The sequence below is a fragment of the Numida meleagris genome, chromosome 25 (genome assembly GCF_002078875.1).
Source record: "Numida meleagris isolate 19003 breed g44 Domestic line chromosome 25, NumMel1.0, whole genome shotgun sequence".
NCBI lineage: Eukaryota > Metazoa > Chordata > Aves > Galliformes > Numididae > Numida > Numida meleagris.
Genome location: NC_034433.1, coordinates 4,196,922 through 4,218,851, shown reverse-complemented (window position 1 = coordinate 4,218,851; position 21,930 = coordinate 4,196,922). Strand labels below are relative to the sequence as shown.

General features: G+C 40.5%; 1 protein-coding gene across 22 annotated transcripts in view; it reads left to right on the top strand.

Annotated features, from left to right (window-relative positions):
• Positions 1-18,270, top strand: part of NGF (nerve growth factor) — a 49,783-nt gene extending 31,513 nt beyond the window's left edge. For 13 of the 22 annotated variants that reach the window (XM_021377195.1, XM_021377197.1, XM_021377194.1 and 10 more), the window contains one exon: positions 14,082-18,270. In XM_021377195.1, coding sequence (XP_021232870.1) covers positions 17,401-18,120 — 720 coding nt within the window. In that variant the 5' untranslated portion in view covers positions 14,082-17,400 and the 3' untranslated portion in view covers positions 18,121-18,270. Of the gene's footprint in view, positions 1-10,264; positions 10,362-14,081 lie in introns of all 22 variants that reach the window. The other 9 variants (XM_021377201.1, XM_021377204.1, XM_021377206.1 and 6 more) reach the window with 7 other exon arrangements.

The following is a 21,930-nucleotide window of genomic DNA, read 5'->3' as shown; positions in this document are numbered from 1 at the left end:
AAACAGGCTTTTGTGAAAGTGACCCTGACAACAACCATCTTATGTTTGTCTGAAAGTCAGAAGGTTACAACACTGCAGTGGTGGGGTGAAGAACCAGTAAAATAAGAAAGATTTGTCCCGAAATATATTGAAGTTTATAGATGAAATGTTTTGTAATAAATCTCAGCAAGATCTGCAGAGGAACTCAATCTGATGAATGTGTGCAGCATAGTAATGGTCATGTCACATCTTGACTGGTCCCAGCCTCTCACCCTGAAGGGATGCGTCAGTCTGACAAAAAAGATAGCAAAGAAAGTAACTGTGGCTTTATTTTTCTCTCTCTTAGCAAAGCAGTGTCCATTTTCTCAATCAAAAGCTCAAATTATCTTTTCAGATGTCTTCATTTAAATTCAGTGGAAAATCACAATTAGCACAAAGGATCATTCTAACCCACATGCTAAGTAGCTATTATATAGAATGATAAGTTAGCATTTCACAGGCATTATGTAGACTAGTGCAAACATCATATCAGAAAAATACTTAAAATACATATAAAGGTTAGCACTTTTGAGTGCAAAATGCCCTTCTTTAGTGGGATAAACAGAACAGGGTCAGAACATTTAAAATCTAGATCACTTCCATCCATAGAATAAATTACTGCTCCATGACTTTAGGCATATAAAAATGTTCCCTTAAGTGTAAATTCCATTAATTGCTTTTCTCTGCAAGATGCTTTTAGAACGAATAGAATATTGAATGCACAGCAATTAGCATCAATTGAATTCAATTGAAGACATGTAGGAAAAATATCCCTAACTTCTAAGGAGGTAGCGTAGTTCTGCCATTTGTTTCAGTTCCAAAGCAGCTTTGCCGTTAAAAATAAAAGGGTTAATAAAATTAATGCTTAATTCCAGAAGAGTTAGTATTCTAGCACTAAAAGTCAAATGATGGTATTGGTGGGCTTAGAAATATTGGTCTGTTTTGTACATCCAATAAAAGCTAGTGAAACCCAGTACCTTTCAAACGGGCAACAGCAGTGGTGACCTCTGCAGGCAACTGCCCTCTCACCAAAAGGAGTTTGAAGGGCTTATTCAGAAACTGATAGTGAAATTAAAATGTCTTTTAGATCAGCTGATATGCTTGGAGAAATGCAAGATAACATCTTGTCCTGCAGAACTTGTCTCATAGTGTAAGGGTGAAAGGCACACATAACAGTGCGATAAAGGCAATTCTCCCTATCCTGAATTTGTTTTGTGAATACTCATGCAAGCAGATGTATCTAAAAGCATTTCTGTGATTGAAAGATCTCCTGTTCTGGGATGGATGCCCTATGGGATGTGTGTGGCTGTACAATGCCCTTTTTACAGCTCTGCTGAATTAATTACACCAAAAAATACATGGCCAAGCAAAGCAAGACTCTTTTTGCTTTTGCCAATAGATGTTAGTAACTATTAAAGTGATTTATGTGTACTCTATCTGCCCAATTCCACTAACATTAAAGCTATTTATGCATTGTAGATGGTGGCAGGAAAAATTCAGGCTCTTGACATAAGCCTATACTATGCCCAGATCCTGAATATTGCACGTGGTTCTTGTCATCGTCCACATCTCAGAAAGAGAATGAAGTAAAACAAGAAAACGTACTGGCTGTATTGGTGGAGAGTTGTAAAGTCACTAAAGCGGGTAACAGTTGACTACAGAAGTCCACGAGTCAGCATGTCTGAGTGCACAGCACACCTGAGTACACCACACTACACAAGGACACCACACTACATAGTTGCTTTCATGTGTTCAGATGAATGAGAGTACTTGACTACTTACAGGCATAATGCATGGGTGGTTATATTCATTTGAATGATGTTTAAATTATACCATTATTGTATAGCAGGAGAAAACACACGAAGTACTGTTCAATATTTTGAGCTTGCATACAGCTATTAAGATGAAAATTACTACAATAGGGAAAATTCTTCTCTGAAAGAGTCGTGATGCACGGGCACAGGCTGCCCAGGGAGGTGGTGGGGTCACCATCCCTGGAGGTGTTCAAGAATCATGGAGATGTGGCCCTGAGGGACGTGGTTATGGGCATGGTGGGATGGGCTGACAGTTGGACTTGGTGATCTTAGAGGTCTTTTCCAACCGTAATGATTCTATGGTTCTATATGCATGTAGACATCAGGCCGTACCTACATACGCACATGAATGAGACTTCTCTGGTGTGTTATCTAAGCCCAAACTGAAAACGTCTTTGTGATGTATTTGGAAATAACATGCAGGATGGCTTCACTGCTAAGCTCCCATAGTGCTGAATTTTTGGTGCCACTGAACAAAGAATGAAACACCCTTGACTCCTCCTTACCTTGGAGGCCATGATCATTTGCTAGTAAAGACTCTTTTTTTTCTTAGCTCATGTATTTAAAGTAAAGCTTTGAGATTTTACAGCATGGTAGTTCACAGTATCAGAAGATCCAAATCAAACTCTATCAGATTCGCATCCTCTCTTGCTGGTAATAGTTGTATCGCATGAAGTTGGCTTTCAAATTTCCTCGTCCTATCCTTCAAAAGGAAATCTTTCATGGATATTTCATGCACACAGCAAAAATCCTGGCCTGGATTTTAGAACCCAAACCCCAACATGATCTCCCCTCAGTCTGACAGTAGTTCCTGTTGTTATTTTCTGAACAAAACCCAAGCCGCTCTCAGAAACCATACCTGCAGTAACCAGAAAACTCGATGGACTTCCCGAATTAGCTTCTCCAGGCATGGACCATTACGTTGATTAAAAAAAAAAATGCTTCCTAATTTTTGCTGTTGACTCCATTATGAAATTTCCTATTTCCAAAGGGTATGTAACAATGTGCTAACAAAAGCGCAGAGTGTACTCCCATTGATTTGTTACATATCTAAACTGTCACTGTCAATGCAAAAAGATCCAAGCACAAAGATGGAAAAAAAAATACAGAAGAGCAGATTTCTTTCATGTCATTTTTGGCCTGTGTTTACGTAACACCCACAGAAATATTATCACTGTACGTGTTATGTAAATATGAAACTTCCAAGAATTAAAATGAATGAAATAAATGAATAAGTGTCAGAATGAACCTGCTTCCTTGTCAGAGCAGATCAGTTCTTTGAAAGTTTTCTGTTTGTTAAACGTGATTTCACTTGTCTAAAAATAATAATTTCATTTTTTTTTTCCTATTCTTAATCAGTTATTTTTCCCTCTCTATTGTATGGGAATAGAGACAGATCTTCTCGTGGTCTAGCTTATTGACTTGCTTTGCTTGTCTTTATTTTGTTATTGATACAACCATATTCAATCCAGGCTATTAAAAAAAGAAAACATTGGAAAATTTTGCAATGGAAATTAGCCAGGTAACTCATTACTATATATTACTTTGATTATTAGCCAGGTACCTCATTGCTGTATATGACTTTGATTATTAGCCAGGTACCTCATTGCTGTATATGACTTTGATTATGGCACGTTTAACAGCTCTATCTCAAAGATTATCTGTTTTTTCCACTTTGAAATATATCTTTTATTTCTGGAAGCCTTTATGGCCTGGGTGACTCAGGTATTAAACACTGCTTGTTCACAAAGACATTTCTTTGCCCTGCGGTGAACAACACAGCCTGCACTTTCTGAAATGCATCATTTCCTGCCCATTATTTCATGATCCTTTCGAGATATTCTGTGTAGCAGCCCCAGCTCTGCAAGGTGTTTATGCTCATGCTTTACGACAGCCCTCTGAACAGCTCAGTTGAACTATGTCAAGAAAAACTCCCACTTCTGATGAGCGCAGCTGATCAGCTCTGCTGGAATGCTATAACTGCACTGATCATGGAAATAATTGTATGATGGCCTTTAGGAGGGGTCACCAAGGCATGGCATCTGCAGAGGGTCAGTAGGCAAGAGTTAACTGCAAACTTTTTTTTGTCACTGTGGATATCAGTTTCTTTTAATTCTCTATTGCTTTCACCCAAATGCTGTTCTTAAGACGGTTGAACATAAAGGTAGACAGAGAAATTATTTCTGGTTTACGTTACCTAGTGCCGCAAACCAGATTGAAAAATTAGCGTTATAAACGGAGCGAAACTTTGTGGGAATTTAATGCATAGTTCGTAAAAGGCCCAGTGGGAATTGGGAGTGAGAATTTATATCGCTTTCTGCATTCCCCAAACTCACATGGGGAAGCTCCACATTGCCTGCAGAATTAATATGGCATGGACTTGTGTTAAGACACACAGCCCAGGAAACACCTCTGAAGTCTGGAGAAGAGCTCTGACAAAACCCTTTACCCTGTTTCTCCCATTTCTTTGAGCTTCATTACGCTTTCCTCCCAGCAATGCCATCATTCAACAAACTATAAAAGCCAAACAAGAAATCCTCCATTTCTGGTATTTATGTTGGGTAAAGCCTTGTTGGCATTAGATGAATTCATCACCTTACGCCAGCGGAAAAATATAAAAGTAGTTCTTGCTTACTTTGTAATATCTTATCTAAGGCGCTCGCACCGCAATCTGTGCTATGTAATAGAGCTGGATAAAAAGATGTTTAATTCCAGGTGTACCATTTGCAGCCAAATGTCTGGGTTGTAATTTTTATCATTATGTGATTGCTAATTAACGAAGAATACTGTGTCATATCATGTAGCTTACAGGATGATTACGGATATATTAACTGCGACGTGGTGTTAAGGTGTTATTTGTGCTTGTAATATTGGAAATTCCAAATAGGATGGAATAGGATAGCTTCACATGACAAATATCCAATATTTTACGTCAATGCAAGCAGGCAGTAAAATTGTGAAGCCATGTGAGTGCAAGAAAAAAGATGACTCACTTACAGATGTGCTGATGATAAATTCTTCATCACTGCACATAACCTGGGGCATCAGGAACTAGACTAATATTCAGATAACCACTGTTTTTCCAAGTGGACAAGCTCTTGCCAAAAATTGACAGGAACTTTCTTCAGCTGCTGCTGGAAACACTTTTTGCTAGATATAAGAAACAAAACACTCAGAAATAACCTTTTGGGATTGATTCCTCTAGAAAACGACAACAGAACTTAACTGACTTAACTCCAAAATATCCCGATCCCTTCCAGGTGGGATTTTTGCTGCTAGTAGTGGTATCTGCAAGAGTTGCAGTAGGTTAATATTATCTTCTAAAAGCTTCTAAAGATTTTCTGCCTTCTGCAAGTCTGAATCACGGAGTCTCTGCCACTTCTCTGTCCCAGAAACAGTGCATTGCATCATTGTTCAGAGAGAAGAATGTGAAAGGGCAAGTGCCATTTTCCAGTCCATTGATCTGTATGTTGCAGTGGAACATAATGTAAGCTTGTAAAAGGCGTAATAAAGTTCTAGTTTGAAGGGGCCCTCGTGGAAATACTCAAATTGTTTTCCCAGCAAAATACAAGTTTTCAGGAATGGATTAACTGCATGATTGAGAGAAGAAAATCCCCACTTTCCATTTTATCAAAAATTTATGGTTGATACTTTGAAACAGTTGATTGAACTCAGTCACTAGGTCTTGATTGCAGTCTAGCATTTCCTTCTGCGTAGGCTGATCCATAGGGAATGCCATTCATACCAACACTGAACTAGAGCAGGATGACTCAGATGATTAATCAGCTTTACTTTTTCTTATTAAGAAGTGAATATTTGACTTCCCCATCTGCTAAAGTGATGACTGTCAAGCTCATGTTATAACACACATCATTTTGGTCACCCCTGACTCATGTTCTGAGAGAAGGAAAGTAAACTTGTAACCTGTGATCTGTTATACAACTACAGGACTAATGAACACAAATAGCAGTACTGCCGCTTGTGTTTTCTGTTTGACATATAGTCCTCGTCATTTGGGCCTTTCTTGTTGCTTTCTGATCAATATTTGTCCCTAATTTGGAATCAACCTTAAGCTTGTGGTTTATGGGTTCTGACCATGGTTATGTATCAATTTGTGGACAAGCGGCCACTGAAACCAGTATTTTGTCAAATCGCTTCCTAAGCTAGAAAGGAGAACAGAATCTACAGATGAACCATGTCTCTAATCTTCAATTCAAATATTTACTGAATTTATGATGTTAACAATTCAGTTAAAGAAAAAGTTCTACTTGTAAAAATCATCTTAATTAACCACAGAGCTTGTTTTTTTTTCCTTCCACTAATAGGTAAGCCACAGCAGAAATGCAGCCAGGGTGCAAAGTTGTGATCACCATCAAGAAACGGACGTAATGAACCAAGTTAAACAAATTTCAATTAAAGGCACGATGATTCTAGGCAGACAAACCATCACTCTCCCAGCTTCCAACTAAGTAGGTCTCTCCGCATGGAAAGGCTGCCAGCTATGGGGAACAGTTTAGAAAGTTAATGACATTAAGAATGGGATTCATTGGCGATTGTAATTCTAACTTCACTAAGCATTGCCAGAGGCATGACATGAAGAAACAAGTACTATTTCAAGCAGACTGCAAAGCCAAGGGACAGATTAGCATCTGTTGGAATCGGCTACAGTTGAGATTCTTATTTATCCTTGAACGTCACAAGACTTCAGAATGCCTAAAACGATCATTTTTTAATTATTTTCACAAATCTGTGAATTCAGTTCTTAAATTTAAAATACCTTTCCCTACGTTTCCGCTATGTGCTTTCAAATAAGTGGGTGTGAGGTAACTCACAGTTAGAAGGCAGGAGAAGAGAGAGTTCTTTCAAATTACTCATTGCCAAACTTAAGCTTTTATGTCAAAGAGGAACAGTTCTGTTGCTGTAGCTAGTATAGTCGGTACTAGCCTCCAAGCAGTTGATTTTCATGTTTAGGCTATGTTGCTGTGGACTTTGTTTCTGCCTTATCCCTCACTATCCTTACTAATAAGATTAAGCCTTTGTCCACATTCTTCTAATTAAAACGCCATAATTCTTGGAAGAGATTTTCAGGCCTACTTTTAGCATAGTAATCAGCTCTTATCAGTGTATCCGTGAGTTCAAGTTACCATTTTCTAATATGAAAGTTTGCACAAAGCTAGCACTTTGCATCCTGGCCAGAGAATATAGTCCTTACAAAGCATTACGTTATGAGTTATGCTTGAATATAACTCACTATCCACAGTGATTAGAATAGTAGGCTTCATTTGTAGCAGAGGCATCAACAACATCCAATTGCTATCAGCTTGAGGCAGCACTGCTTTTAAGCTATGAGTTCACAGGTTTTGGAGTTGTCATCCAATAATTTGAGCAACCAAAGGCTCTTCATATCTTGCTTGGAGCATATCTGCATTTCTCTGCAATGTTTTTCACTTACTAAACTGTAAGAAGCATGTGCTGAAGTTCAAGCTCTGTTGCATGTACCAGCTGTAGTCTTTAAATGTTATTTACAGGTTATTATTTCTGTAGCTTCTCATTCCCATAACAAGTTACCATTCCCAGATTTGCAAAAGGGCTTCCTCCCATTTCATCTCCTTCCTCTATATGTTTTTTTTTTTAAACTATGTGAAACAGTGCTAAAAAAGAAGTTTTTGTTTAGTCAGCTTCTTGAGACTATTTTGAAGAATGTACAGTGGGAACATTTTTTGCAGCAATTTGATCATCCCAGTTCTAAACATTTGCACATTCAATCTATTGATTTTTCACACGAAAAATGTTCATACCTAAGATGATAATAAAAGACCATGGGGCAATAATGCACTGCTAGACACAGTAGCAGTAATCTTCTAATCATGGCCTATTCTTATTGAATTACTGCATTTGAAACTCTGCATAACAGGGAAGTCCATGAGCCACACGTAGTTTAAGTGTGAACAATGCAACATCAGTGATTAGCGTGATCTTGCAATTTAGGCATTAAGATTTATTCAGACCTAGAACAAGGCCAAAGAGTTCTAGAAGAAAAGCTGTGGAAACGTGCAAGAGCATAACAAAAAGGGAAGAGATGCATCTTCCCCATTACACTTTTTGACTGTAGCAAAATCTGAATTCAGTAACCAGATGATGATGGAATACTGAAAATAAACACTTAAGAACATGCATTCAGTAAGGGTAAGTGGTAGGTCCTGCACTTGGGTCATAACAATCAATACAACAACACAGGCTTAGGGACGAGTGACTGGAAGTTGCCCACTGGACAAGGACCCAGGGGTTCTGGTCAACATCTGGCTGAATGTGAGCCAGCATTGTGGCCAGGTGAACAAGGTCTGTGCCATCACAGCCTGCATCAGAAAGAGTGTGGCCAGCTAGGGAAACACTCATCCCCTTATATGCAGGCACATGCCTCAAATATTGCGTTCAGCTTTAGGTCCCTCACTACAAGGAAGATATTAAGTTGCTCAAGTGTGTGCAGAGAAGAGCAACAAAGTTGGTGAAGGGAGGAGAAAACAAGACTTTTGAGAGATGATGGAGGGAATTGGGGTTGTTTAGTCTGAAGGAGGCTGAGAGGAGGCCTTCAAATCTGAAAGTTTGTCTTGCACCCAACTTAACTGTTTGATTAGGACATTGTTTTTAATGCATGGGGGAAAATGGGTGGCTGAACCATGACAATGGGAGAAGTGGATGGAGTACAAGACCATTACAATCTTCAGAAAAAGCTCAGGCTTTGCAATGAGGAGATATGCAAATATCTGCTCAAATCTTTGCATGTCACCCCATATATAGCAGCACGTGGCTCACAGGTCACCTTGTTTATGTCTGCTAGTCATTCACAATCAAGACACCTCTCAAATTTACAAGGTATGTCAAAGAATAGAGAAGTCGAACCACTAGTGAGAAACAAACCACGAATGTGGTATGTTAAAAAAAAAAAGCATTTTAAATTTTAAGTATTATTCCTATAACTTATGTGTATTTTTAACAAAATGAGTTAAATACAGGTAAAATAAGGTAGGTGTTGACTGAGTGTGACTATGTTGGGGACTGCGTCAACTGCAATAGAAGTAAGACAGTCTATTTCTAAAGCTCATTTGAGTTTTGTTGCCACAATTTCCATATTGTCTGGTAAAGCAAATCATTAGAGAAGGTATCCAACCATTAAGAAGTCTCCATAGGCCTCATGAAGGTAAAAGAGCTAATTCAGAAATAGCAATGAATATCTTTAAAAGTTTTCAAAAAAATAAATAAAGGAGCATAGCTAGCTGTTAGAGAAAGAAACTGATCAGTAAGGACAGTATATTATTCTTCAGGTTCTTCACCTTCTACAAAAGTGATTTCTACAGACAGACCATAAGCTAGTGGCTGGTTTAAGTGAACTACTGATCACTTAACTGATCTATTCAATGACTTGACATTTTTTTCAGAGGAAGATGCAAAATAGCACATATTCAATTTCATTATTATTTCTCCACTATCTCAGAAATTTCTGAATGGACACAGGAACATTCCTATTTTGTACCATGGGAGTTTAATTTTGCAATCCTTTATCTGCAAGTTGTTTTTTAATGGAAAAAAAAAGTCCGATATGTCATTGTGAGCTGCTCTGGCCACAAAATTTTTATGAAGTGCAAGCAGCTCCACAGCAGAGGTACAACATACATTTGAAGTTTCTCTCAACGTCAGCCTTCTTTGCTGCCTCTTTCCTATATTCTGACTTGCCAAATACAGACAGAATTCAACTTCCCTTTGGTGTTTTCAGAATTCCCACTAAAATATCTTTGATGCTTTTAATCAGTGTAAATGTATTGGGAGATAAGATGAATTTCCTTTTTGAGGTATGGAATGAACGGAACAGGGCAGTCTGAAACACAGCTATCAATCATTAGAAGACATGAAGATCATTACTATCATTTCTGGATGTTGTTTTATTTTCTTCATTTTTGGAGTAACTACACTTTATGCATTACACTGCAAGTCGTGTTAGATATCTAAACATCTCATTTGTTTCAAATTTGTTTGCACAGTGGTAGAAAAATGAAGAAAGATTAAAAAAATACAAGCTTGAATTTTTTTTTTTTTTTAAAAAAAGCTAGTATTGCTGTTAGAATTCAGCTGGTTCTTATTAACAAAGATTTGGACAAGAATCAGAATTTACATTCCCTTCTGAATAGCTGGAATAAGATCATTAGTTGGAAAAGCTTACTGGCCCTTAAAGACGTATTTTTCTGCCGTAACTACTTTTGGCTGTAAGATGGGATACTAACATTGTAGTCTGATTACCCTTGTACTTTCTCTTTCCAGATGAATTCCAGTTTGATATTGGAAGTTTCATTAAAAAAAAAAAAAAAAAATCTGAAATTCCAGTTCTTCCATGTGGTATAACACATCTTTTAGTTCTCTGGATTTCATCTCCATTTCAGGTCATTTCATATTGGAAACCAAAAATACCAAGGTACGCACCTGGCAGAATCAGCTCAAGAACCATTTGGAAAAGGTGTAGAGAGAGGAGAGGACAAGGTAGGATGGAAGCATCTGTTTCCACAGATCTCAAATGTAGCCAGCTTTCTACAGGTGAGATGGATCTCTCCCATTCATGCTGACAGTAGTGTCCCTGTCAGTTAGTGCCTGAGATCTCCAGTCACAGCTTGGTGCCAGCAAATTAGGGTGTAGGAAACCCTGCTGCCCTATAAAATACACATACACTTTGTAGTCCATAGTGAAAGTATCAAACAAATCAACAAATCATCACGTGTCAATCCTAAATTTTAGGGTTTGCTTTACAAGATTATAATATGCAGATTACATACAACTGTAGTACAGTCAGGTAACTTCTTTCTACTCAGCATTTTTCTCTCTAGCTAACTTTATTTTACCAGTTTTATTCCATTGAGGCCACTGACTTCAGACTAATCAGATTCACATGATCCTTCTAAAGTTGGTTTCTGTTATTTATTTTCAGAGAGATTTATCTCAAGTGACCATTAACTCATTTTTCCCTCACTGCACTAAGGGGATTTCTATCTGAACAGAGATCTGGTATCTTGTATTTGCTGAATATCAGTTTGTTATCTTGTATATGACATAATTTTCTCTTCTGTCAAAGCAGAATGTGCATGTTTCTCACTGTGTAAACAGCCAGCCTGTCACAAAAAGAGCTGCATCCCACTGCAAGATGAGCTCTTGTGTCCTGTGCAAGAATCTTCTCGTTGTGCTCTTCAGTCATGAGTCTCCAATGTCTACTGCAAGAATCCAGCACCTGTTGCTGCAGGCTGGATCTCTCCTATCGGGTATTTTCATTTGGAGTGAATGGCTTGTCAAAGAAGCTAGAAAGTTGATGGGCAGTAGACTTGATTTCTTTTCTGGGACCAAAGCATGTACAGAAATCATAAAGAACTGTGCTCCTTTGTTCCATTGCTGATGGCTGAGGTTTCAGGACAAACAGAACCGGGGCTTTAGGAGCCTTTAGCAGTGCTGTGAAATCATCCCTTGAAGTGAGGCCCAGGCAGATGGGCGCAGGGAAGATGTCATCTGTAGGCTGCTTCTTTGCAGAGGCATTAGCAATCAAAATATTTGGGTACTGGTTCAGGAGGATAGGAGTAACAAAATTAGGTGCTTGCAAATAAGTCATTCCGATTGCTTATGGCCCAAGAAGAATAAAATGAAGCTCAAATATAAATGTTTTCCAAATTCTGATAGATTTCTGGTTTGGTGAATCCTCACCCTTCAGATCATGATTCACAATACCTTTTTTCTTTAACTGTCCAAGGACAGAAGCATCATGGGCTATCAAGCACCCTTGTTATTATCACTGCTTAGACTAAGGTTGTTGTCCATCCTGTGATGGTGATGATCATGGTGACATGATGCATGATCATTGCAGCAGGGCAGCATCTTTCTCAGTCTACTGCTCTCCCTAGAAATACTCAAAAGAGCATTTCAGCACTGGAGGCCTTTAGAACAAAAGGAAGTGCATGAGACACAGGTAATTTCCAACTGGCTCTTCAGCATACATAAACCTCTTATTTACAAGATGAGTCACTGTAGATGTAATAGAGGAATTAAATCTTGAATTCATTAAAATTTCCCATTTTCTTGCTCATCAGCTCAGTGCAGACACTAAGGAGTAGGAATGAAGTGTTTTCTTTTGTTCGTTTTTTTCCCCAAAAGTTTGTAATCTTGAATGCATGTAAATTCTGAAGCAAGTCTTTAGTAGGCCATTATATTATTCTCTGGGAATGGTAGATACAAAGGAATAGCATAGAGACGTTGTCTTCAGCATCATTTGAATAACACTGCATGATTTACTGGATTCTGCCACAGCTGGCAATCCGGGAAGAAGACAGCAAAAGAGCTTAAAAAAATACAACCTACTGAAAATAAACTCTTTTGTGGTTAAATAACCAGCCAGTTGGAACCGAAGCAGTGTTTTCTTAGGGTGGCAGAACAGTAGGAAAAGCTGTTGGATTATTTTTGGCAATGGTCACTATTTTAGCTCCATCATTACTAAACTGACAAAGTACATTGAAAGGGTTATTGCTTTATTAGTACACTCTTGCAAAAAATACAGCATACAGAAGTGCTACACAAAGCAATACAACGAGTGTATAACACAAGCTTGGAAAATTACAGATTTATGAAAATTAAGCTGTTGTATTTGGATCTTGGTAGCAGAGCCAAACACAATAGCCACACAAAATGGCAGCCAGCTCTCTAGTGAACATGTTGCAGGTATAAAATAACTTCAACTTAAAAAAAATTGAACATTACTTTGTATGTTGGTGTTAGGAGCATGTTCTCCATTAGCAGCTGCACTTGAATTTCCACACCGAGTCCAGCAGGATACTTTGCAATATGGGAGTATGTTATGTAACTCTTCTTTATCTTATGAAATGGAACAGATCAATTACCTAAATATTTAAGATGACTTTACAATCAGAAACATTCTCTGCTGAGAAGATATCCAAATACTGGATTCAATTGATAAGGATAATAATGATTTTCCTTTGATTTGGGCCTATATGATCATTTGCAGTGTTATAATTAAGACCAGAGTTATTTTTGCCTTGATAGCAGCCAGTGGACAAGCACCTACATCTGTGCCTTCATGTGCCTGCAAATTTTTTACCCTCAAGTTCTTTTCAAATATCAGCAAAAATCAGATAATCTTTGCTAACAAACTCCCATCTCATCATTCTCCTTTTCAATATCTACTGAATTCAGGTTAAAGATGTGAAAATAAAATAAAGGTGAAAGAGCACACACGAATGAAAGATTTTAGGCATCATGTCTTCACCAAAACAATGCTGATTTCAAACAATCAGCAGAGTCCCATCACCTCCACTGGATAACCTGTGTGATGTTTCATCTGCATACTTTATTTTTTCCATTGGAACTATCCTGTAGGTACTGTAAATGCCTGTGTGGTCCTGGGCGATCTGCTTTAGGTGGCTCTACTTGAGCAGGTGGGTTGGACTGGATGGAGGGAAGGTTTAGACTGGATGTCATGGGGAAGTTCATCACAGAGAGAGCAGTGAGGTGCTGGAACAGGCTGCCCAGAAAGGCTGTGGATGCTCCGTCCCTGGAGGTGTTCAAGACCAGGTTGGATGGGGCCCTGGGCAACTTGGGCTAGTGCCAGATCTGGAGGTTGGTGGCCCTGCCAGTGACAGAGGGGTCAGAACTTGATGATCCTTGGGGTCCCTTCCAACCCAAACCATTCAATGATTCCATCATTCTATGAGATGGCCTCTGGAGGTGCCTTCCAACCTAAATCATCCTGTGGTTTTGTCTCTGGTTTTGAGTGAGTACTGACAACCTGCGGTGTCATTACTTGTAACCAGATTTGCGTTCCAGATGAAGAAGATGGGAGGTCTGAATGCTCATTTGTCTACATCTGTTGTGCAAACTGAGCTCAGACAGTGACATCAGCAAGTATTATTTCCTTATGCTGCATTTCTCCTGCTTACAGTGAGCCTGTAAGATGCCTGAGAGAGATTGGGAACAGTGGATCATTAACTAGGGTCTCATAAAGGTGCTGAATAAGGTATCTATCTTACAGGCATGCTGATTTTGAAAGCCAAGATCTACACTTTAGACAATTACTACACCATAACAGTGAAAAAGGCACAGCTCAGAGTCAAGAGAGCGGATTTGTCCCTGTACTCCTGCTATCAAGTGGGGAAGGGTACTGAAAACATGTATTTGCTGCCTACTTACTGAAACAAATACTTCTAATTCTAGTTGAACACAGAGTAAGCAACTCCCAGACTCAGCTACGCAGCCAAACTGGCCCGATGGCATGCTGCAGCCAACCCCAGCGCAGCATCTGGATGAAATAAAGACCTTTCTCAGGAGCAGCTTTTTGTGCAATATACTCAGAGGTAAGCTCAGCACACACAGAGCAGACTGAAATCTTGTATTACCAGCATCACAGAGCAGTCCAAATATCTATACCAGAAGAAGGATCTGTATGAAAATAGGTAGCAGGACATTTGATGAACAAATGAGGGAAGAATTGTCATCCTGAAATTAAAAAGTAATTACCTGTCTTCTGAAAAGTGAAGATGAGGGCAGTTTGCATTTAATACTCTTATTTTTGGAAATGCTTAGTTCTCTGACATATTGAACAAGTTGCATCACTGATATCTGCTAGCTAGCTATTGTTTGGCTAATAGGGGAGTTCTCATGTACCCCTTCTTCTCTTACTCTGCCTCCAGAATAAGAATGCCTTCTGTGGAAAAAGATTTCTTATAGTTCACTTAGAAGTCACAGGGCTCATTAAATATCCTCTGGTTTTGTACAACTGTTGCATTTTTGGTATTGAAAGGCTTGTGGTAACAGTTGTGACCCATGCAGTACCAGCACTAAAACTATGCATCTCCCTGGAAGCTCAGGTGGCTGCACTTGGTGGGAACTATGAACACATTGCAAAAAGCACCACGAAAGAGTCTAGTAGCCAAGCATATAACAAGTTTAGAAACAACCCCCTAAAACAGCTTGTAAAATATCTTTACATCAGCAGAAGAGTCACAATCCTGACACTCTTCAGGCATGCCTATTCCTTAAGTGTTCATTTTTTTGCCTGCATTGTCATCAAGACTAATCCGCTTTTAAAATCTTTTTTTAAAATTATTTTCTACTAATTTAATAATTGATTAAAAGATTCAGTTCCGAATCTTCAGGAAAATACCATATATCCCAAATACTTTTGCCTGTGTTTGGGCCATGGTTCCATAGAATGCTTTTTTGGGGGTGCAAGAATGCACAGCATATATATATATCCTATATATATAAATACAAAGATTTAAAATATGCGACCTAAGAAGCTCAGAGAAGAAAGGTATGGTGGAAAATCAGAAAGGAGCTCTTTGTTGGCATTGCTATGCCTCTTTTCTATAGAAAGGAACAATAAAAATGGGTATTATGTATAAACACAGTAGGTTGAGGCAGTTCTGGCATGTCTAAATTGCACCTGGAGTTTGTTCTGCAAGCCTTTTCCATTAACGTTTCTGTTGGAAAAGCTAACTTCTTAGAGATGCAGTGACCCATCTGATTTTAATTTGGTTGTTGGAGAAGGGGTTACTCTTTGAATTGTGCATAGCCAGGCTATTGAGCTACACCTAGTTCTATTTCCTTGTACAGATGATGATGGCTGCTCAAGTATGAGCAGCATGTGGGCAAGCAGCAACCGTCAGCCTTGTTTTAAGTAAACTAAAGTAGCACAAACAGTAAGGATTGTCTCTGTGAGATATTTGACTCCTTATCATCACATTGTCCCCAGTTCTTCCAGTCCAAGGGCTTCAAGGAGAACTGCTAAAGTCGTTTCTGTCATTTCTCTCCTTGTGTCCCCATGATGCAGGGACTGTAGCATCTCTTCAGTCTATTTGGCACGTTCTGCTGATTTCTTAAATGCTTGCTCAGCCCTGCACAAACACAGCTGTTTATTTCATTCCAGCTCATTTGAGATAAGACGTATCCACACAGGACCCTATGGTACATGTAAGGGTTCTGCATCTTCTGCAAGACTGTGTCCTTGCAAAGACAAAGCCCTAGCGAGTGCTTTGGTGCTGCTCGGAATTCTAGCTTCAGAAGGCTGAACTTCAGCAGGGGTGAACTTCAACAGCCATTGACCCAAACCCAGAAAAACATCAGGACATGCTGGGAAATCACAGCGGAATTGCTGAGCCTGATTCCTCTTCCTGAAAAACCTTGTTTGTCCAGTTGGTGTGAGGCTGCCTGCCTGCTGGCTGGGCTCTGTAATTCAGGGCCAGCTGAGGCATGTCAGGCAAAACAAAGCACCAAGACAGGGGAGGAGCCTGTATTGATAGGGTTTGTTTTTTTTTTCCTGTTTATATCCTGTCTGTACTTACTAATTCTTCACAGCGGAATACAGTGTCAGCCCTTGACTGCAGTTTCAGATCATGTTTTTAATGCCTCTGCTGCTGATTTGTTCCCTAACATATGGCTGATTTAGTCAACACATGGTAGTTACCTAATAAAGTATTACTGCTGCTGGTGTTCCAGCATAATATTGTTCTTAGAGATATTTTAGATATTTGTCCCACATTTATCCACACCCAAACAGATGTGCACATTCTCCAGAATAAAGGAAGACTAGCAGTCGCTTTGGATCTGCTATCCAGGGACATTTATGCAACTTCTTGCTCATGGCACTCTGAGAAAAGGATGGTGTTTTCCTCTAAACCCAGTACTGTGACCGTAATGGTTTTAGCTATGCTACACCTAAGATACCAACCAGAAAGAGTCTGTCACCCATGGTGCTCCTATGTAATACCCATATTTGTCCTAATAGGCAGCCTGAACTTGGACAAATCCCATCTGCCCTTGTGACATGTGATGTCTGAGCTCTTCTGGGAAGGAGCGTGGGCTTTATCTGCCCCAAATCAGCAAAGTGGTGCGTCCCGAAAGGGCAGATGGGATAGATGGAGGCTGCTGGAGGCTGCTGAGCCAGCCAGAGTGCTGGGGCCTGTCCACATGGCAGGTAAGTGTGGCTGGGAGTGTGTGCTAATGGCCGGATTCACTGGGGTTCCCCCACTTCCACAAATACCAGCTTGGTGGTCCCCACCCTCGCCCAAAGGACAGCCATGCAGACGAATGAACTAAACGGTCAGCTATTTTAGCCAAGGTCCTGTTTCTACACTTGCTCCTCTGCAGGGTGTTTGCAGCCAAAAGACCAGTCCTGGCCGAAAAAGGTTATTGCAAAAATCACCAGAGATTTTACTCCTGGGAACATGCTGTCGCCATATGGTCTCCGCATTAATAATACCAAACAAGTGCTTCATAGTGTTCTAATAACAAATACCAGAGGAATTAATAATAATCTAGCTATTATTTTCTAATGTTCTCACTTTATGAACAACTTTTATACTGTCTGAATGAGCTCTTCTGGAAGATCAACATCTGGTACCCACATGAGAACCTGATGAAATCTGAACGGTCCTGGGTATCTTACACCTTTATTGCCAGCAACACCATCTGTTTCTGCCAGCATGGCTTACAGTAATACTACATTTTTCTTTTGTTCTAGGTGCATAGCGTAATGTCCATGCTGTACTACACTCTGATTATAGCTTTTTTGATCGGCACACAGGCAGCTCCAAAGTCAGAGGACAATGGTCCACTGGAGTATCCTGCAGAACACTCCTTACCCAGTACACAACAGAGTAACGGACAGCACATTTCCAAGGCAGCCCCACAGACAACCCACAGCCGCTTTGCTTGGATGCCAGATGGAACAGAAGATTTAAATATCGCTATGGACCAAAACTTCTTTAAGAAGAAGCGTTTCCGGTCTTCTCGGGTCCTGTTCAGCACGCAGCCACCTCCAGTGTCAAGGAAAGGACAGAGCACGGGATTTCTCAGCAGTGCAGTCTCTCTCAACAGGACTGCCAGGACCAAGAGGACTGCACATCCCGTATTGCACCGGGGAGAGTTCTCAGTGTGTGACAGTGTCAGCATGTGGGTTGGGGACAAAACCACAGCCACTGACATCAAAGGCAAAGAGGTGACCGTGTTGGGAGAGGTCAACATTAACAACAACGTTTTTAAGCAGTACTTTTTTGAGACCAAGTGCCGGGACCCTAGGCCAGTCTCCAGCGGGTGCCGAGGGATCGATGCGAAGCACTGGAACTCTTACTGCACCACAACACACACCTTCGTCAAAGCACTGACCATGGAGGGCAAGCAAGCAGCCTGGCGATTTATCCGGATTGACACAGCCTGTGTGTGCGTGCTCAGCAGGAAGTCAGGGAGACCCTGAGACGGAGCTGAACCCCACAACAACATCCTCCTATCCCCCTACCTCAGCCTGTAAATTATTTTAAGTTAAAAAAAGGACTGCATGGTGTATTTATAGTTTATACAATACAAAAAGAACCTCATTATTTATTAAACTCTTTTGGAAACCCTTCGTGTTTTGCGGTTTATTGACCAGCACTCTTCAAAAGATGCTCACCCTAGTTGCAGTCCAGCCCTACAACTCTGAGCTGTTCACAGGGCCACTGAACAATCTTAGTTCACCATTCTGCAGAAGTGCAGTGCTTCTTTACATGTGTCCCTCTCTTCCACAACGGAACAGTTTCCATCACATAACCTGTCAGTTTGCTGTGCCAGCCTTGTAGGTCTATTTTAAGCTGAAATGTTTTGACCAGCTTCCAAGAAACTGAAAAAAGTCTTTTCAAAACTTGCCTCTAGTTCTACTAATTATCCATAAAGATATTAATCTTTTTAATCATATCCGTGATTCCTGGTAGAAAACACTTATTCTTCACGATGCGAGATAAATTTCTAAGCAAGACTCGTAGTGCATTTTTTAGAAATTGGCGAAAGATTTTTGCTGCAAAAATGATCCATTCTGAATTATTTTTGAATATCTGTCTGCATACGAGCAGAGTCTAGATATATGTATTTTTTAATTAAAATGCTGTTCTACAGTGCGTTGCTTATGAGCTATATTGGAGTGATGGGGTTGTAAATGTAAACATAAACATGCAAGTCAAAAATTATCACGTAGTCAATAATTAAATGGTACAAATGATCTCAAGGTGGTATTTTGGCAAGGAGGCATTGACGTAGGAGCAAATCTTTTCATGCATGATAGAAAAAAGATTTAAAAACACAGCTCCATGTTTTAGCAAGGAGCCCCAGAACAACCCTGTGCTCATCACTTCTGTGCTTTGGAGAGCACTGGTTTCTGGAAGTGATAGTGGAGCCTGAGGTCCGTGGTGGGTGTTGCAGTCATTACACACTGGATAAAGCTGTATTTTCTCTCACACTGTTTCCTTTGGAAGAACAACTGCTATCCATTGTAGGAACTGTTTCAAAACAAACACCTTTAGGGTTTTTAGCTTTGTTTCTTCCAAATCCTGGAGGGCACGGTTTACTCACACGCTGTTCTTTCCATGATGAAAAAAGCAGCCCTAACATTTGCTTCCCCAACCCCAACAGCAAAGGACAGCAAACCTCCAGAGAAAATGCATTGTAAAATAGCATCAGTGTGACATATAAGGTGACAGTACAGAGACCATTCCAGATAACCACTGGTATGCCACTTTTCAGCCTCCTCTAGGAAGCGATTATGGTGTGGGACAGCAGTATTCCACTAAGAATGTTCTGTCCTCTCCAGAACAGCATTTCTGCAATATTTGCATGAATAACCAGTTATCTGAAAGGTCAAGGAGCGGGCAGGATCCTGACTGTCCTAAGTCCTCCAAATAATGACCTCCTGTTCTGTAGCGGGGGAGGCAGTGAAAACTATGAAATACTTTTAGTGTGATCACATAGGCTCTGTCACAGTAGCAGAACATGGTAAGCGTGGCAGCCACCTGCCAGTCAGCACAGGAGAGATGGAAGAAAATTAATGAAAAACGGTATTCTGGAGCAGAGGGAAAAAATAGAATTGGAGCAGAATCGTGCCTGTGCACTTCTGTGGCGTTAAAGCAACGGACAAAGGTCATAAATCTGATCTTTACCATGAGTGACAGCATTACTAGGGAAAACTGAAGCCCTAAAACTGACTTTTTTCTTAAAGCAATCTTGGGAGCTAATGTTCCGTCTGCAGCCAGCTGACTCACAGTTCCTGTGCTACACCTTCAAGCATCCGGAGGTCACCCAAGAGACTGAGGTAGGTGAGGAGTATCGTGGGTGCAGGTGTGTGCCCAACTTGATGATCTTTTTGAGCAGCTGACCAGAAAGTCTCCAGGCTGAGGTGGATTCAGCAGTCTGACAGATTGGTTGATGCTAGTGTCTGGGAACCAGAAAGGGGCGATTATGTTATAAATGTGCAACCAAGGGCCTGAGTCAAAACCAAGGACCTGAGTCACAACCGATGCCACTAAAATAAGGCCAAGGGTCTTAGTAATTGGAGACTCTTTGCTGAGAGGCACTGAGGCACCCATCTGGATAACCTCTCTAGAGAGGTTTTCTGCCTGCCAGGGGCCTGCGACCAGAGCATCAAGAAGAGGATACCAGGTATGATAAAGCTGAACCACTGCTATCCCGTCCTGGCCTTTCAAGCTGTGTCACACGAGGCTGTGACCAGGAAATTAAAATACCAAAAAAGACTTGAAGCCCCTTGGGGCTCAAGGGATCAGGAGCGCAGGTAGTGTTCTCCTCAGTCCTCCCAGTTGGAGACTGGGATCTGGGCAGGAGGAGAACGGATCAGCTGAATGACTGGCTGTGTGGGTGGTGGCACACCAAAAGCTATGGGTTCTATGATCTTGGATGCACCTTCACAAACCAGGAATGTTGACGTGGGACGGGGCACAACTGACCAGGAGAGGCAGGAATATGCTAGGTAACAAGCTGGCTGGGCTCATCACCCGGGCTTTAAACTAGAGCTGCTGGGGGAAGGGAGTGTACTGCTGAACAACACAGAAGAGCCAGGGAACACTGCCACTTTAGGAAGCAGCAAGGGAAAACATCAGATTTGTCCTGGAGGTTTGTGGGAGAACTCCTCTAGGAAAGTAAAGCATCCAAAGGCCCAGCCGAAGTGCCAATGCACGCAGCATGGGAAATAAGCAAGAGAAATTAGAAACCATGGTGCACTTGGAAAACCATGATCTTACTGGTATCACAGAAACATAATGGGATGATTCGCATAACTGGAATACCACCACTGAGGGCTATAAGATTTATAGAAGGGATAGGCAAGGTAGGAGGGGCGGGGGAGTTGCCCTCCGTGGTAAAAAGTGGATAGACTGCAAGGAGCTCACTCTGAGTAACAGCCAGGAAAAGATGGAGAGCCAGTGGGTTAAGATTAGGGACTTAATGATCCTTGAGGTCCCTTCCAGCCTAAGCCATTCTATGGCTAAGTCTGTTCTATGACTCTATGAAGAAGACACTACCTGTGTCCCCAGGCTGAGAAAAAGAGCTGTCATTACATGCTCTGTGAGTTACTGTTGCAAATCTGGACTTGATTAAAATTACTACTAGCTACTACATTTAGCTATTCATTATAGGGTGGTGAGAGGTTTATTTAGTCTTGCAGATATTGACGTGATCTATTCTGTGCTTATCACTACAATTGATTTTGTGGTTCCAAGACTTTAACTAGGCTAGTGGTTCAGCCTATGTGATGGTGAACTGCTATTACTGATGTTTCTTGCTGTTCATAAAAAAAGGTCCAAAAAAGGGAGAAAAAAGAGTGAAAAGGACTCCACACAGGAGTTACTGAATTCATGCCCATAGCTGTCACCCAGTTGGGCTGAGAGAAAGCTTTTGAACGTTTTATGTATATAGACCCTGTTAAAGTGGCTCCATACTTTTGGGTTTTCAGTGTATGGATGAAGGATTGCCAAACTCATGTGATAGTTCCTGTGTAGAAACTAACAAATGCTACAGCAGTTTACAGCACACCAGGTCAGGTTGATAAACAGAACAAAACATTGGAAAGCATTTTTAACACTGTTGCTGATATTCTGGAGGCTTAGCCTTCCAAATTACAGTGGACCAAACAATATATCTTTCTTAAAGAGCTTCTGATTACCTCAATGAAAGTATCTTTTGTGTCATACGTCAGAGGCGGGTGAACAGTCGTGGGAGAGTCTTTAATACCAACACATGGTGAGGG